Source organism: Nannobrachium achirus (genome assembly GCF_963921795.1).
Source record: "Nannobrachium achirus genome assembly, chromosome: 7".
NCBI lineage: Eukaryota > Metazoa > Chordata > Actinopteri > Myctophiformes > Myctophidae > Nannobrachium > Nannobrachium achirus.
In genome coordinates this window covers 57,277,322-57,293,619 of record NC_137816.1, presented here as the reverse complement: position 1 = coordinate 57,293,619, position 16,298 = coordinate 57,277,322, and the positions used below count along the sequence as shown (strand labels likewise).

Below are 16,298 nucleotides of genomic sequence, written 5' to 3'. Positions count from 1 at the left end.
CATGTCATGTGGGATTGTTGGCGTATGATATATTGTGAGTGTCAATAGTTGTGTAACTAAGTCGTTTTAAGTAGTGTACTTAAAGTACAATATTGAGTGAGGTATTTGTACTTTACTTGAGTATTTCCCATTGCCAGTACTTTGACTTCTACTCCACTAGGCGGCCTACATCTAGGCCTACATCTAGCTCCTTTCGGAACCACTAGCCGCGGAGCGAGTGGTTCCGAAAGGAGCTAGCCTACATCTCGGATCCAAATATTGTACTTTTATTTTTACTCCACTACATTTATTTGGAAACTTTAGTAACTAGTTACTTTGTTTGCAGATATAAATCATAATATTATAATATTATTAAAACATACATGAACCACTTTAGACCTTTACCTGCATTTTGCTAAAAGAGACGTTATAGTAATATTCATGGATTGCATTTGTAGTCCTAAACAGCCATGTTGAGGACCAACACAGGTTTTTTAATTTGTCTGATTGGCACAGAACTAATGTTCTTCGCCAATCAGAACACCTGTGTTGGTCCTCAACATGGCGGACTACAAATGCAACCCATGAATAGTTTAATAGTTTAGGCTATATTAATTTCTTCGTGAATACATTTTCTCCATTTATACTTGAATGGGAAAACCCTAACCCTAACCCAAAAATTTAACTTTTCCCCAAATATGGAAATGACGTCACAGACCACATGAGATTAACACATAGGCTATGTTGATATATAGCCTATTATCAATATATGATATGGGCTTAATATGGGCTTAATATCGATGACATCAAGGATCTCCATATATGGGCATAAAAGGGACGAGGACTGACAAGGGGATCTCCATATATGACCATTGATTTATTAGTGAATACATTTTCCCCACTGACTTGAATGGGGAAAATTCAAAATGTAAGACGGAATTAATTTGCAAGTGTGACTCGCGCCACGGCAACAACACTTGCAATTTCCCAGAATGTCATCTTTCTAGTTTTTATTTCATTTCATTTTAGCCTACAGCAAAGGGTCCCAAACATTTCAGGCCATGACCCCCACAAATAATCATCCATTTGGAGGGGTCCCAGTTCAAATTGATGATTATTTTTGGGGGTCACGGCCTGACAAGCACGCCAAGTGGTGTAAGCTTGCAGATTGGCAATTTTCAAAATGTTTGCCTCTTTCTTTGGTAAGATTTGACGATTTGGCCAATGCTTGACCATTTTTAATAGTTGGCCTATATTTGGTTACTTTTGACGTAATAATCGTCTCATTATTATTATTATTTATTTAATTTTATAGGTATTAAAAAGTCCTTAAATTGTCACTTATGTGACAATTACCCTGTATATATTTATATTTATACTGTATGCTTGATTGTTTACTGTATGTTGAGTGAGAAAACAACGTTGCACATTAAGCTAATCATCTGGGGAACCCCCAAAATTACTTGAGGACCCCCCCTGGAGGTCCCGAGTATGACCCCTTATTTTGAGAACCTCTGGCCTATAGCCAGAGTTTTCATTTTTGAGCGGTGCTTCAATGGTGTGTCAGTCATGAACGAACGGCTCAAATGAATAGCACCGCTCACTTTACACTAGGTGTGATTTTTTTACATTTTAAAAGACTCCTCTGAAACATAGAGTTGCCACCCCGTCACTTCTTTATACAAGGTTATAAAACAACAATATGGGCTTTAATATGTTCTGGCTTCACCTGTCTCTGTGTCCCATCTATGCCCTTATATGGAGCGGTGTCAAGCAAGCCCATTGCCCAAATATGGAGTCAGGAATCTATGACATGACATCAGCATTATGATGTCAGACTGATGACATCAGGGTACTCCATGTATATTGTTGCAGGTATATTCTGAGTGGTGCTAACCGCTTCTACGTCTGGCTTTGTGTGTGTGTCCCTATGTATGCAGTGCATGCAGTACAAGTCTAACGTTCCACTAGACTAACGTCATAGAAAGTACACAGAGACCGACATCACCACAGCTGACGTCACGGACAGAACGGCCCATACAAGGAGATATGCACGATATGACATCAGGCAGTCAACTCCATATTTGGGCATCACCAAATTTAGAGACGCCCGCATCATCAGTTATTTGTTTTCCTGGGGTTAATTTATCCTCAACACGGCTGGTCTTTCACCATTGGGCATCCCCAATGGCCACGAAGATGTACTCTCAGCACAGCTGGCATTTGTTTCACCATTGGGCCTCCCCGATGGCCTTGGAGAAGAGGTAGTCTTTCCCATTCAGGTTCATGATCCCATCCTTCAGGTGGAACCTCCATCTGTTCTTGGACCTGTGGATCTTCTCGAACTGACACACCACCACATATTCACAGTCGAAGGCCTCTTCCTCGTCCCCGCTGTTCAGTGGCTCCTCCTCCTCCTTCACTTTTACGTCAATGTTTTCCTCCTCTTCTTCATCTTTGATGTCCTCGTCCTCATCCTCCTCCTCTGAGGAGGAGGACATGTCGCCTGCCCCGTCCACCTGCAACATCACAGGCGCTGTCTGCTGGGCTTGTGGCTGTCTCGGAGCCAGTGGTGAAGCTGCACCCTGGGCCTGTTGAACATACTGGCCCCAAGCAGCTGCTGTCTGACCAGAGGCCTGTGACGCAGCTGCACCCTGGGCCTAAGCAGCTGCTGTCTGACCAGAGGCCTGTGACGCAGCTGCACCCTGGGCCCAAGCTGATGTCGGACCAGAGGCCTGTGGTGCAGCTGCTGCACCGTGGGCCCAAGCAGCTGCCTTCGGACCAGAGCCAGAGGCCTGTGGTGCAGCTGCACCGTGGGCCCCAATGCCCACCGTGGGTCCCAATGCCCACCGTGGGTCCCAATGCACCGTGGGCCCCAATGCCCAGGCTGAGGTGTCATCGTTGGCACCTGCATCATCCCCTGGATGTTGCCCTGGCTAGGGACAAGGACGTACGGTTGAGTCTGAAAGATGACTCCCGGCTGCTGAGGAAGGCCTCCATGCTGCTGCATGACGGGGCCCTGCTGGGCGGTTCCAGGCGGCATGGGCTGCTGAAGCAGCATGGGCTGCTGCTGCTGCTGGACGATATAGAGAGCCCCGTTTAGCCCGCTCACCACCTGCACCACCTGGCCTTGTCTGTTGATGAGTTGTGGGTGTGGAGTCATTCCATACCTCCACGCCTGGGGAGCTTGTTGCTGAAGTGGTGGCAGCAGACCTTGCTGGGCTGCCACCGCTGGCTGTGCAGTCTGCTGGTTCCGCTGGAACTGGCGCATCTGCTGCTGATGCTGAAGAGCCGCCTGCATTTCGCTATCGAAGCTACAAGTCTAACGTTCCACTAGACTAACGTCATAGAAAGTACACAGAGACCGACATCACCACAGCTGACGTCACGGACAGAACGGCCCATACAAGGAGATATGCACGTGTGTCGTGTTTGATAAGACAGGTGCGTTTTTTTTTTTACATTTAATGCATTCTATGATATTTGTGGTTTTATCTGTAGTTTCTGGCGATCCGCTGATCCGTCCGACTTCCCACTTGACGCTTCACTCCGTCTGGTCCTCAGTTTGAAGATGGTTGCGGCCATATGAACTGACACTCCCTTATATAGGCATACCCATATAGCAGTCGGATGGCGGTTCTGGACGACTGCCTACCCTGACCGAATCGGCGGCGGGCACGGAACTCGCTTGTGTCGTCACTCGTCACTCACACAGCGCGTTTGATGTCGGTCGGTCGGAACGAACGGATACGTGAATTACAGACGGACAGACAAACACAAACACATTTATATATAGGATTACTAGTGTGATTGCCCCACAGGGCAACCAGACTATTGTTCTTGTCTATTTTACTCATCAACTGATGTAACCCTTCACCCAATCAGACACCACGATACCTCGATATCGTGCCGTCGCCCTATTTGATTGGCTGTGGTTGCCAATCAGAGAGTGAGATAAAAATATCAAGGCATTCTGTATAGCATTTATGGAGTAACCTTTTCTCCCATTGACTCTAATGGGGAGCCAATCATAAAGGGGGAAAGTGGTGTCCACTTGCAACTTCCAGACTATGTGGAGAAAATATTGAATTAGTGTGGTTGCCCCGCAGGACATCCAGACTTGTTCTCATCTATTTTTCTAATCATCTGATGTAACCCTTCACCCAATCAGACATCACGATACCTTGTTATCGTGATGTCATCCTTTTCCCCCTATCTGATTGGCTCCCCATTAGAGTCAAAGGCAACCACCATTGCAATTTCCAATTATCCAGTAGCTATGCCCCTCCCCTAAAAGCTTTTGTCCAATGCTAGCTTAGCAACCGGCATCTTGCCAAGGCTGTTGCCAAGGCAAACCTTGGCAAGCAGGAAGTTATTCTAAGCTAGCATTGGACAAAAGCTTTTTGGGAGGGGCATAGCTACTGGCTAATTGCATCTTTCTAGTTAACATTGATCTTATATTGGAAGTCAATGGAGAGGATTACAGTTTCTTCAGGAACAGTACTTAGTAGGCGCTGGGCATCATCTGTGGCTTTTAGCGTCTCTAGCCACCTTCCTCCGCCCTTCATCACGCCGACCGTAGGTATGTTCATTGACAAAGGCATGGTTCCTGTCTCTTGTGACTTTTGGGTTCATCAATCAGCGTTGTACAGGTGCAGCAGTTGGGAAGGCCAACCGTGATGTCATCATCCATGACACTACAAGGACATCAGGCAGTCAACTCCATATTTGGGCATCACCACATTTAGAGACGCCCGCATCATCAGTTATTTGTTTTCCTGGGGTTAATTTATCCTCAACACGGCTGGTCTTTCACCATTGGGCATCCCCAATGGCCACGAAGATGTACTCTCAGCACAGCAGGCGTTTGTTTCACCATTGGGCCTCCCCGATGGCCTTGGAGAAGAGGTAGTCTTTCCCATTCAGGTTCATGATCCCATCCTTCAGGTGGAACCTCCATCTGTTCTTGGACCTGTGGATCTTCTCGAACTGACACACCACCACATATTCACAGTCGAAGGCCTCTTCCTCGTCATCGTCGCCACAATCGTCCCCGCTGTTCAGTGGCTCCTCCTCCTCCTCCTCCTCCTTCTTCACTTTTACGTCAATGTTTTCCTCCTCTTCTTCATCTTTGATGTCCTCGTCCTCCTCTGAGGAGGAGGACATGTCGCCTGCCCCGTCCACCTGCAACATCACAGGCGCTGTCTGCTGGGCTTGTGGCTGTCTCGGAGCCAGTGGTGAAGCTGCACCCTGTTGAACATACTGGGCCCAAGCAGCTGCTGTCTGACCAGAGGCCTGTGACGCAGCTGCACCCTGGGCCCAAGCAGCTGCTGTCGGACCAGAGGCCTGTGGTGCAGCTGCACCCTGGGCCCAAGCAGCTGCTGTCGGACCAGAGGCCTGTGGTACAGCTGCTGCACCGTGGGCCCAAGCAGCTGCCTTTGGACCAGAGCCAGAGGCCTGTGGTGCAGCTGCACCGTGGGCCTGTTGAACCTGCTGGGCCCAATGCCCAGGCTGAGGTGTCATCGTTGGCACCTGCATCATCGCCTGGATGTTGCCCTGGCTAGGGACAAGGACGTACGGTTGAGGCTGAAAGATGACTCCCGGCTGCTGAGGAAGGCCTCCATGCTGCTGCATGACGGGGCACTGCTGGGCGGTTCCGGGCGGCATGGGCTGCTGAAGCAGCATGGGCTGCTGCTGCTGCTGGACGATATAGAGAGCCCCGTTTAGCCCGCTCACCACCTGCACCACCTGGCCTTGTCTGTTGATGAGCTGTGTGTGTGGAGTCATTCCATACCTCCACGCCTGGGGAGCTTGTTGCTGATGTGGTGGCAGAAGACCTTGCTGGGCTGCCGCCGCTGGCTGTGCAGTCTGCTGGTTCCGCTGGAACTGGCGCATCTGCTGCTGATGCTGAAGGGCCGCCTGCATTTCGCTATCGAAGCCCCTGCTGGGCTGCGTTAAAAGGTTGTTCTCCCACGCGGTGGGGAGTCTTTCCGAACGGAAGCCCTCCATAGCTCTGGGCTGCATCAGCTTGTTCCCCCAGCCAGGAGTTGTTTCATCAGAGTTGAAGCCCTCTACGGCCTTGGACAGTATCAGCTTATTCTGCCACAGCGTTTTCAGCTCCTTCAGCGCGTGCTCGTCCAGACCCTCTTCCATGAACAGCCCATGGACCTCTTTGATTACGTCCTCAATCACATCCATGTACAGTTTATGCACCAGGTTTGAGTTTAAGCTTGCCATAGTAGTAAGGAACCACACGGAGATAGATGAGAAACGATCAGACCTGAATCACACCTTCAGAGCCGTACTTCACTTGTCGGGGTCCTGCTTTAAATGTTCACTTGGTCTTATGCGCACAGGGTCTTATATAACCTATGACATGCTGTGATGTCACAGCTGTGCCCATTGTGGAGTTATGAGTTCCCATGGCAACACCGGGTCTTATATAACCTATGACATGCTGTGATGTCACTGCTGTGTTCCCATGGCAATGTGATAATGATATGATAATGATAATGATATGATGATAATGATATGATACCAGTAAGACTCCCTAATCTCCATATATGGAGATGACTGACGTATCTCACCTCACATTCGATATCTCCATATATGGAGATATCTAGCTGCTGACCTCATCAGGGTGACATCACGCTAATATCACATCGTACACAAATGAGCGGCCCATATATGGAGATGTCTAGTTAGTGACCTCATCAAGATGACATCATGCTGATGTCACCTTCATACACAAACAAGCCCTATAAATAGGAGCCTTTGACACCGGAGAAGAGAGAAGCATTCCTCGACTCAGACCATACAGCCAGGAACACCGAAGGCCCTATAGCTTATCATCACATCCAACCATCTCAAGATCTTCAGGTAGTTCTCCCAGCAAGACTTCAGGGCCTTCCAAACGATTCAAGGCATCTCGGTTAAGTTCTTACCGGACACCACTGCGGCGGGTCCTAATCCTAGAAACCAGTCCCAGACGTTGGCGGTGCAACCAACTGTTTACCCTAACAACCAGCTGTTTACCATAGCAACCATGTTTTTTACCCTAGCAACCAACTGTTTATCATATGGAGTTATATGTTGTTCGTGTCCAAATATGGGGCTAAACAGTTGGTTGCTAGGGTATTTGTGTACGGTGTGATGTCATACTGATGTCAGCAGTGTGATGTCATACTGATGCGGAGATATGAGCAGGGCAAAGGTGTGACGTGTGACGTGACGGACGGCCGGTGGAGGTTTTTATACTAAACTGCGACCTTACGGTCGCAATAATAGTTACCTACTCCTCCCGCAGGGGAAATTCGGGTGTCGCAGCCCAACCCAGCTGCTTTTTTTCAGCTTAACCCAGCCGAACCCTTATGAGGCAGCCCACAAGGAGCGCAAGGGGGGGAGCAGTGATAGCTGGAGCGGGGGATCGTACCTGCGACCTCTGGGGTCTCCGGAGTCCTAGGTATGGACACTAACCACTCAGCCATCACTGCTCTATGGTGTCTAATGTGTCGGTGCCTGCATTATACCCTATAAATGGACAATGGACATGACTCACAATACTGACATCATAGCTGACTAACATCATCAACACACATCTAATTGTCTGTATCCCTTTTGTGCCCATATATGGAGATTTCTGTATCTGTGTCTAACTGTGTCCCTTTTATGCCCATATATGGAGATCTACAGTCATTGTGCCTTTTATTCCCATATAGCCGTATAATAATAACCAGTAAGTCGAGCTTCACATGATGTTCTGGCCTTTTAGACAAAATAGGCAACCACACTTGCAATTTCCAATTGCACCTATTCTAGTTATTACTTGCGCCAGCAGAGCGCGCAAGTACTTTAGGTAGGTAGCTATGTGTGTTTAAGCCCTCAGCCCAATCAGAGACCAGCATTTCTGGCAACATCATCATTAACAGCCAATGAGGGACCAGCATTCCTGGTGATGCCAGTGGTGAGCGCACCTCATGGCGCGCTCTGCTGGTGTACAAGTAGGCCATACATGGCCTACTAGTGCACAATGAGCAAATTGGCACCTTGGCAGAGTGCAGTTCTAGTTATTATTAAACATATCTGGCATTTAGCACTTTTCTGAGTACTCAAAGATGCTTTACATGTGTGCTGGGGCCAGGGAGAGGACAAAAAAACAACTTAAATATAAAGATCTCTGATGTCATCAGTACAGTGTCTATACATATGCCCATATACAGTATGCACATGCCCATATGGGCATATCGGTTGGTTGGTAGTTCTGACGTAATCAAATATGCCCATACTGTATTTGGGCATGCTGATATGCCCATACAGTACATGTATATGAATCGGTCGTTCCTTGTCCCTTTTATGCTCATAAATGAAGAGCTCTGTATCTGTCAGTATTTGCCCATTTATGGTTATGCCTCCACTGCCCCCAGGGATCCAGGGATCTCCATATATGGGCATAAAAGGGACAGGCCTTTTATGCCCATATATGGAGATCCCTGGTGCCATCAGTATATGCCCATATATGGGTATGCCCCCTTTCGTGCCCATATATGGAGCTGACTGGTTTGTTTGCACCTGATGTTACTGACAGTTACTTATAGATTTTGATTATTATTCCGAAACATACATTAACCACTACAGTCCTATATATACTGTACTTCAGCCATTTGAAAATAGCTCACAACCCGTCACTTGGCGATGGGTTGTGAGCTTGTAGATCTGCTATTTTCAAAGCATTTTGAAGCGGCACTAACCACTCCTATGTCTGGCTTTGCGTGTGAGTGTCCGCGTGAGTGTCTGTACACTACAGTATGAGTGTCTGTATGAGCACGAGACTAACGTCACACAAGACTAACAACACACGAGACTACAGTAACGTCATAGAAGGAACGCAGAGACCGACATCACCACAGCTGATGTCATGTACAGAACCGCCCATACAAGGAGATATGCACGTCTGTTGTGTTTGATACCATGCGAAGTCAGCACCGCTCACAGGTAAGTAAGACATGTGAGTACTCTTCCACAAACACGCGTCAACATGCCCATATATGGAGACTGGTGGACGGTGGATAGGAGAACATGCACTGATATCAGACGTCATGTGTTTGATAGGACGCTCTGCACTGCAGAGACAGTGTACAGTAGCTATGGTGAAAGCTGGAATTTGAATTACAAATATTATATTTGCATCTTTATCACTTTCATTGTAAAAAGTGATGAAACTGTTCAGTAGATATACCCATAACGCATACATTACAACTCTGAAACAGACAACACCCAAAGGTAGCAATACAGCATACAGTATATACATGTTTTGGGAATGCTTGGAATTGGATCTCCTTAAATTAAAGAAAAAAATAAAACATTTTAATTCAAAGCTATATGTAAAAGTAAAAGTTAAACTCTAAGCCATTTTTCAGTGTTGCCAACATATATTTGTGTGTACATTACAATTTCCAGAGAATATTTCCCCAAAACACTATTATATGTTATAGTAGATTAGTATATAGTCAGTATATCGTCTCGTTTCGAGCTTGTAGATCTGCTACTTTTGATGCTTTTGTGTGACCTGTAGTGAGATCAAGTAGGGCATAAAAAAAAAAGGAAATGGAGATTCTTCCTCACAGCAATGATACGTTGAATAATTATATTGGAAACTGTCAGCCGATTGTCCTCTCCACCCCAGTGTTTACTATAGGTGAAATAGAAAAGTGACCCTGGGCGAATACAACAAACTTTGAGCGCTTTGTTTCAAGATTTAGGCAAGATGTAGGCCACACTTAGCTCCTGCCAGGAGCACCACTCAATAAATGTATAGCTGTAAACTAACCGTCAAGCAGCACTCAATGTGAATGGCACTTTATCAGTGTGTGGACAGGGAGATAATTTTGTCCTCTGCCAGCCCAGGACAGGAACTCACAGTATCTCTCACTGCTGTTTTGTATGAGCACCTCCATGCCTGGCTGTCACCTCTCTTACTGGATCAAGCACCGCACAGGTAAGCTAGTACACAGCTACACTATTCTATACTTTTGGCTGTGGTGGAAAAAGTACTCAAATGTTTTACTTAAGTAAAAGTAGCAATACTGCAGTGTAGAAATACACTGTTAGGGCACGGTCACACCGCACTTTTATTCTACCTATGAGGGTGGATGGTGCCAATGCATTTCAATGGGAATGGAGCGGTTTGCTGCCAGTTGCGGATTAAAAACAAACAAAAGAAAAACATTCCCATTGAAATGGCAGTGGCAGAATCCCCCCTCATAGGTAGAATAAATGTGCGGTGTGACCGTGCCCTAACAAGTGAAAGTCTGGAATTCAGAATTTCCTTGAGTAAAAGTGCAACACTGATATTAAGCGACCAACGGTCGCTTATCTCCCGATTAGGGAGTCTTACTGGTATAAAATGTACTTAAAGTAACAAAAGTAAAAGTACTCAAATGGCCAAAATGTATATAGGGCTGAAATAGATAATGTAAATGGAACAGAGCCTTCAATAGTATCATTGATAACACATTGGTAAGGAAGTAACGGTAGCAGCAGGTGCCTGTGCACGGTGGTTGGGATCTCAGACATAACCATACAGAGATGGACAACAAACTTAGCTAATAAATCACTTTGCAGTAGTGTTCTCCGGAGTGCGCAGTGCCTTCCTTATGGAAGGTGCATATCTTTATTTATTTTTGAAGCGGTGAAAGCCGCTTCCAAGGAGTGGCTTTGTGTGTCCCGTACATGTCCATATATGGTCATTCCAGTCCAGAATGAACAGGCTTTGTCTGTCCCGTACATGTCCCGTGCATGCAGAATTGAGGATTGGTCAAGCTTCACATGACAATTTGGCCCTCCAGATAAAATCATTCATTCATTCAGAATTCATAAAAATATAGAACTAAAGCACATAGAAAGTATAGATCTAGAACACAGAATGTATAGATAGACACATAGAATAAAAATTCACAGCTTCACTTCGAACCAAGGTTTGATTATTATTTATTCTTTTACAGTTTTTATGGCTGCTAACTGGACTTTAACCTCTTTTGTGGAGTCTGCTTTTTGACACAACACATACATACCCCTATGAATGGTTATATCAGCATGACCATATATGGGCAATTCGGCATAATTATAATGATGACATCAGGGATCTCCATATATGGTTATATAGAGCTCTCCATGTATGGGCATAAAAGGACAAGGACTGACAGATACAGATATCTCCATATATGGGCATATCAGTCAGATCAGCGGTGCCACGTAGGTGTGAGGGCCGTGTAGTGGCCAGAAAGAATCTTGTATATATTGGTAATGCCTGTGAAGGAAGTAAGTAAGAGGCCTTTTTCCTTCCAACATGGCTGTTTTGCATAGAGCCTATTGGTGTGAAAGTCTTAGCCCACCCTGGAGAAGTGCACCAGACAGAATGTGAACTATTTACCATCACAGACATCAGTGAGTGGGGAAAGTCAAGTGGTTAGGTAGCATACCAGTGAGTCCCCAGTTTGACTCCTCCACCATCACTGCAAAGAGAGAGGGTGGGTAATGAAGCTTTTGGTCATTGACATCACAATATCTATTAATAGAAACCTTGGGGTGGTCCTGGACAGCCAGCTTTCATTCAAGGCACACATTGCATCAGTCACACGGTCCTGTAGGTTCACACTCTATAACATCCGTAAAATCAGACCTTTCCTCACCCAGGAGGCAGCCCAGCTCCTCGTCCAGACATCTGTCATATCAAAACTTGACTACTGTAACTCTCTCCTCACTGGTCTCCCGGCATGTGCACTTAAACCTCTCCAACTGATCCAAAATGCCGCGGCACGACTGGTCTTCAACCAGCCTAAGTTCTCACATGTCTCTCCCCTTCTCCGCAGCCTCCACTGGCTTCCGGTTGCGGCCCGCACGGAATACAAAACTCTGATGCTGACCTTCAAAGCAGCCAAAGGTATGGCTCCTCCATACCTCCAAAACCTGATCAACCCCTACACCCCCACCCGTGCACTTAGATCACAGGGATGTTGACAGAACCCTCGCTAAAAACCCCAGGGCAAAAATCCACTCGTCCGAGACAGTTTGCCCTCCTGGCCCCCAAGTTGTGGAATAAACTCCCTGTCGCACTTAGAACAACGGACTCACTCGCTAGCTTTCGCCGAGGACTGAAGACTCACCTTTTCAGACTCCACCTAAACCCTTAGCACTACTGAAAGATCAATGACCATACAAGAAGCTAGTTAGCATTTGTTTTTAGGTTTTTAGAAACCCTTTTTTTTACGGATTATATAGTTTGTTTTCTAGATAGATATTAATTTACATTATTATATTGCTATTGATGTACTGACACTTAATCTAATTTATTATTGTGATGTTTATTTGCTTATTGTAAGTCGCTTTGGATTAAAAGGACTAAACTGTAAACTGTAATTTACTGAATGGCTGTCTGTCCGTCTGATGTCCGTCTACTATGACGTCATAGTACGTCACAGACTGGCCTGGACATGGAACACCATATATGGGCATAAAAGAGAGCCAGACAGACAGGGCCATATATGGAGATGACTGACGTCTGACATCATAGATGTCTGACGTCATAGACCACATGAGACTGACACAATATGTCCATATATGGGCATAAAATGGATTGTATTATTGTGGTTGCCGTAACAGGGCATCATCTAGGAAAGCCCATATACAGTATGGACATAATATGTCAGTCTCGTGTGGTATATATGGAGAATGCCCATATATGGACATATTGACCGATACCGCTGCCATGGTAACAGCCGTATGCTGAAACAATGCCCAAATTTGGAGATTACTGACATCACTGATAGTGATAGGTCTGGGTTCTATAATATTATTATATGAGACTCCTACATTCAATTCCTCATACTGTGCACAGACTGCACACCCCCCGGACAAGGACCGACTGTCCTCGTGACTCGCGTCAGTGCAACCACACTTGCAATTTCCCAAAATTTCACCCTTTAGAACTTATTATGACCATCATGTATGTAGTTCATTGGCATCCTTTACAACAGCCCTGAAAGTTCACCTATCAGGAGGCCAAAGGGGGAGGTAATTATCACGTCTCCCTCAGACAGGCCCTCAATCTGTCTTTGTCCGATTTTATAGGGCACGTGAGCTTGACAGACAGGCATCTTTGACCTTGGTTAATGATGACAGTCATTGGTTGGTTCACCAACCAGTGATGGGCCTATCTGGTGCAGCCACAGGCCCGCGGTAAGCCCGAATGGAACGAAAAAGGCAGCACGTCCAGTACTGAGGGTCAAGGTTCTACACATTGAATCAGTCAATCTATTCTATGAAGGTGAAGTTACGATGTGATCCCTGAACTCTCCCCATACGTTGATGCATGACTGCTGTACAGCTGGGTGCTGTACTGATGTCATAGACTTGCCTCCAACTATACCCTGACAACAGGGCTAATGTAGGGGAGACTACTGTTCAAGTACCCTGACAACGGGTAGGGTACCCTGACATCAAAAGTGACCTCTTCAATTACTCCGTGCCTATTTCACCTTTGCGATAGAATAACATTTGATTCTGTGAAAAGCATCAAATTGTTTTATGGTCATATGATTCACCAGGATCCAGTATGGCTTGATTCCAGGCTTAACATTTATATAAATATTTTTGAAAATCTCTATGGGGAAAAAAAAGAATGGACTTGAGGACGTCAGTGGAACCACAAAATAACCACCACTACTATGCCCTATTTGATAACCCAAGCAACTCTGGCCAACCAAGTATTACTTGTAGTGATGTCATCGATGACATGATGTCAGAGGTTGGCATCCAGGTGCTGTTCTGACATCATAGTACCGACATCACAGGGACGTCCTTTGTAAATAGATGAGGCGAGATGACACCAGAAGACAGTCAACGAGTGAATCAATCAAAGCGACAGTCATCATGGGGCTGATCCCAGACGAGGGGAAGGCTCTGCCTCCGCCGGGCCTGGTGAACAGGACCTCCTTGTGGCTGGGTCTGACCGGCTGGGCCACCGCCATGTTCCAGAATGCCGTCAACCTCAGACCGCCACTCAAGTCGGGGGCGCATCGCCAGGTCCTGATGGCGACCGTCGGTTGGTTCGTCGGCTACCATATTACGAAATATGAAAATTACGCCTACGCCAGACTTGACCGAGACATGAATGAATATATGAGACTCCACCAGGAGGAGTTTCGGGTGAAGGACAAGAAGACTTTTGCGGAGATTGTGGAGCCGTTCGATCCCATACGCTAAGAAGCATTGATGGGTGGTATAATAGAGGACCATCTGGCTGCTGTGTCCCTTTTGTGAAGGCTTTGTCATGTATATAATATATACTTTTACACAAAAAAAAAAAACACACACACAAAAAAAAATAAGTAAAAGAATCTTTGAGGACCAAAGGGAGCACAATGCCAGGGTGAAGTTGGTCGGATCAGAGGTTGGCCATCTGTCCATGCCCAAATAAGGAGATGCCTGACATCACCAAAGGGTGTCCCAAATACAGCTCCAGACTGGCCAAGTGCTCTGATGACTGTTACCGCATTACATATGTGTCCATAGTTGGTCGGACATCACAGATGATAAATGTCATAAATGTCATAGGATGGCCTCATAGAACTCTGGTAAACAGGTAGTGCCCACCAATGACAATCGTCACCAGCGAATGAGAAGTGGAAGACATCACCGTCTATCTTGGGGACAAATAAGGTCTGTCAGGAACTAAACCTGGCGTCACCAGGCCTTCCACCATCACGGGGAAAGCCTGGTATCCATTCTAAAGCTGAGCCGTGTGCATATATTGCGCTAGTGGAAAGTGGGGTGGGACGAGCTGGATATAGGCTGCAGCCAACATATTTTGGACGGCCTATCCAAAAACCCTGACGTGGGACAATGATACACTCCCAGGAAGGGAGGGGTTCACTCAAAGAAACTTTTATTCCATTGATTACTGGAGACTTGATTTCATGGATATTCTTTTGTCACATTAACTTAATGACCAGCAGTGGTTCCCTTGGTGTCGCCTAGCAACAAAATCTCTGATTCAGTTACGATGACGTCCCGACAGCGAACCAACAACAACCGATAAAACCAAGACATATACCACCCACTGACTCAGTCAGCATAACATGTTCAAATGACCATCTCCTCGGGCTATGGGATCAAAACATTATGTTCTCCATGAGAGGATGGGATCCAAAACTCATGGCAGGCACATTCATGCACAGGGAAATGACAATATAGTGTATTGAGAGGAATCACCTCTCTGACGAGCTTGCAAGTTGGTCTGATACAATAGGGAAAGAGAAAAAAGGTTGCATTTGTTTCATTTGTTTTTATTAGAAGTCGCAGAAGCAGTTAATTCAGTTGGTTTCATATCCCACACAAACGTAGGCCACAAAAAAAAAGAAAGAAAGAAAAGACAACGAGCAAACCATGCATGTTTTCCTTCATATTAATGCAAACTCACATCTTAACGCTGTTCATAATGTATGCAATCTTCTTTCATGTATCATCGTCCTTGATGATTGGTTGATGAGAACACTATATGGAATGTGTCTCGCATATCATTGGACCACACAATGGTCTCCCAACTGTGGCAACACCTTCCAAGCAGGCCAAGGCATGACGAATACCTTGGAAGTACACAGGAGACAACCTGCTATGAAGAATATCTTGGGAGTACACAGGAGACAACCTGCTATGAAGAATACCTTGGGAGTACACAGGAGACAACCTGCTATGAAGAATATCTTGGGAGTACACAGGAGACAACCTGGTATGTGCTGACCAAAGGACCTCCTGACCAGCACCCTGTTCCAGGTGCTGGGCAGGAAGATAGCTTCCCCACCGGATGGAATCAGCCCGTTCTTCACGTTCCTGATGGTGGTGGTAGTTGGTGATCATCTCAGGCGCTGACATCTGGAGATCAAAGCTATTCCGACGTTCCAGTTGATGAGCTGTTGCTGGGTCGTGTCACCACCGCAGTACATCATGCTCATCGGTAACCTTTGGTCACGACCAACGCCCTCTTGTAGCAGATGACCCAGAACAAGTCCTCCAAACAGGTCTCGGGACCAAGGCCACGTTTAGAACCTGTGCTACCCTTGAAGGGCGTAGCAACACCGGCTATACTTCATAGATTGCGTGCCAGGGATGCATCTCCGGTGCTTGTCATGTCTGTGACTGATGTTTCCATCCAATAAGCTGCAGAGTTGACAGAGTTAAGAAGATAATGGTGGGCTGTCTGTGGCCAACCACCTGGGAAATGGATTTAGTCTCATGAAGTGGATCAATGGCATTCTCAGCCTCCG

General features: G+C 46.2%; 2 protein-coding genes across 2 annotated transcripts; one reads left to right on the top strand and one right to left on the bottom strand.

Moving 5' to 3' along the window:
• Nucleotides 1–4,851: 4,851 nt before the first annotated feature.
• Nucleotides 4,852–6,177, bottom strand: LOC308288869 (transcription initiation factor IIA subunit 1-like; the record flags this gene model as incomplete). The annotated part of the gene is made up of 1 exon (XM_080730344.1): nt 4,852–6,177. The coding sequence occupies one exon, from the start codon at nt 6,175–6,177 to the stop codon at nt 4,852–4,854; it is 1,326 nt and encodes a 441-aa protein (XP_080586470.1).
• Nucleotides 6,178–13,905: 7,728 nt separating this feature from the next.
• On the top strand, nt 13,906–14,238 carry LOC308289073 (NADH dehydrogenase [ubiquinone] 1 subunit C2-like; the record flags this gene model as incomplete). The annotated part of the gene is made up of 1 exon (XM_080730624.1): nt 13,906–14,238. One exon carries the CDS (start codon nt 13,906–13,908, stop codon nt 14,236–14,238), a length of 333 nt encoding a protein of 110 aa, XP_080586750.1.
• Between the last annotated feature and the right edge of the window lie 2,060 nt (nt 14,239–16,298).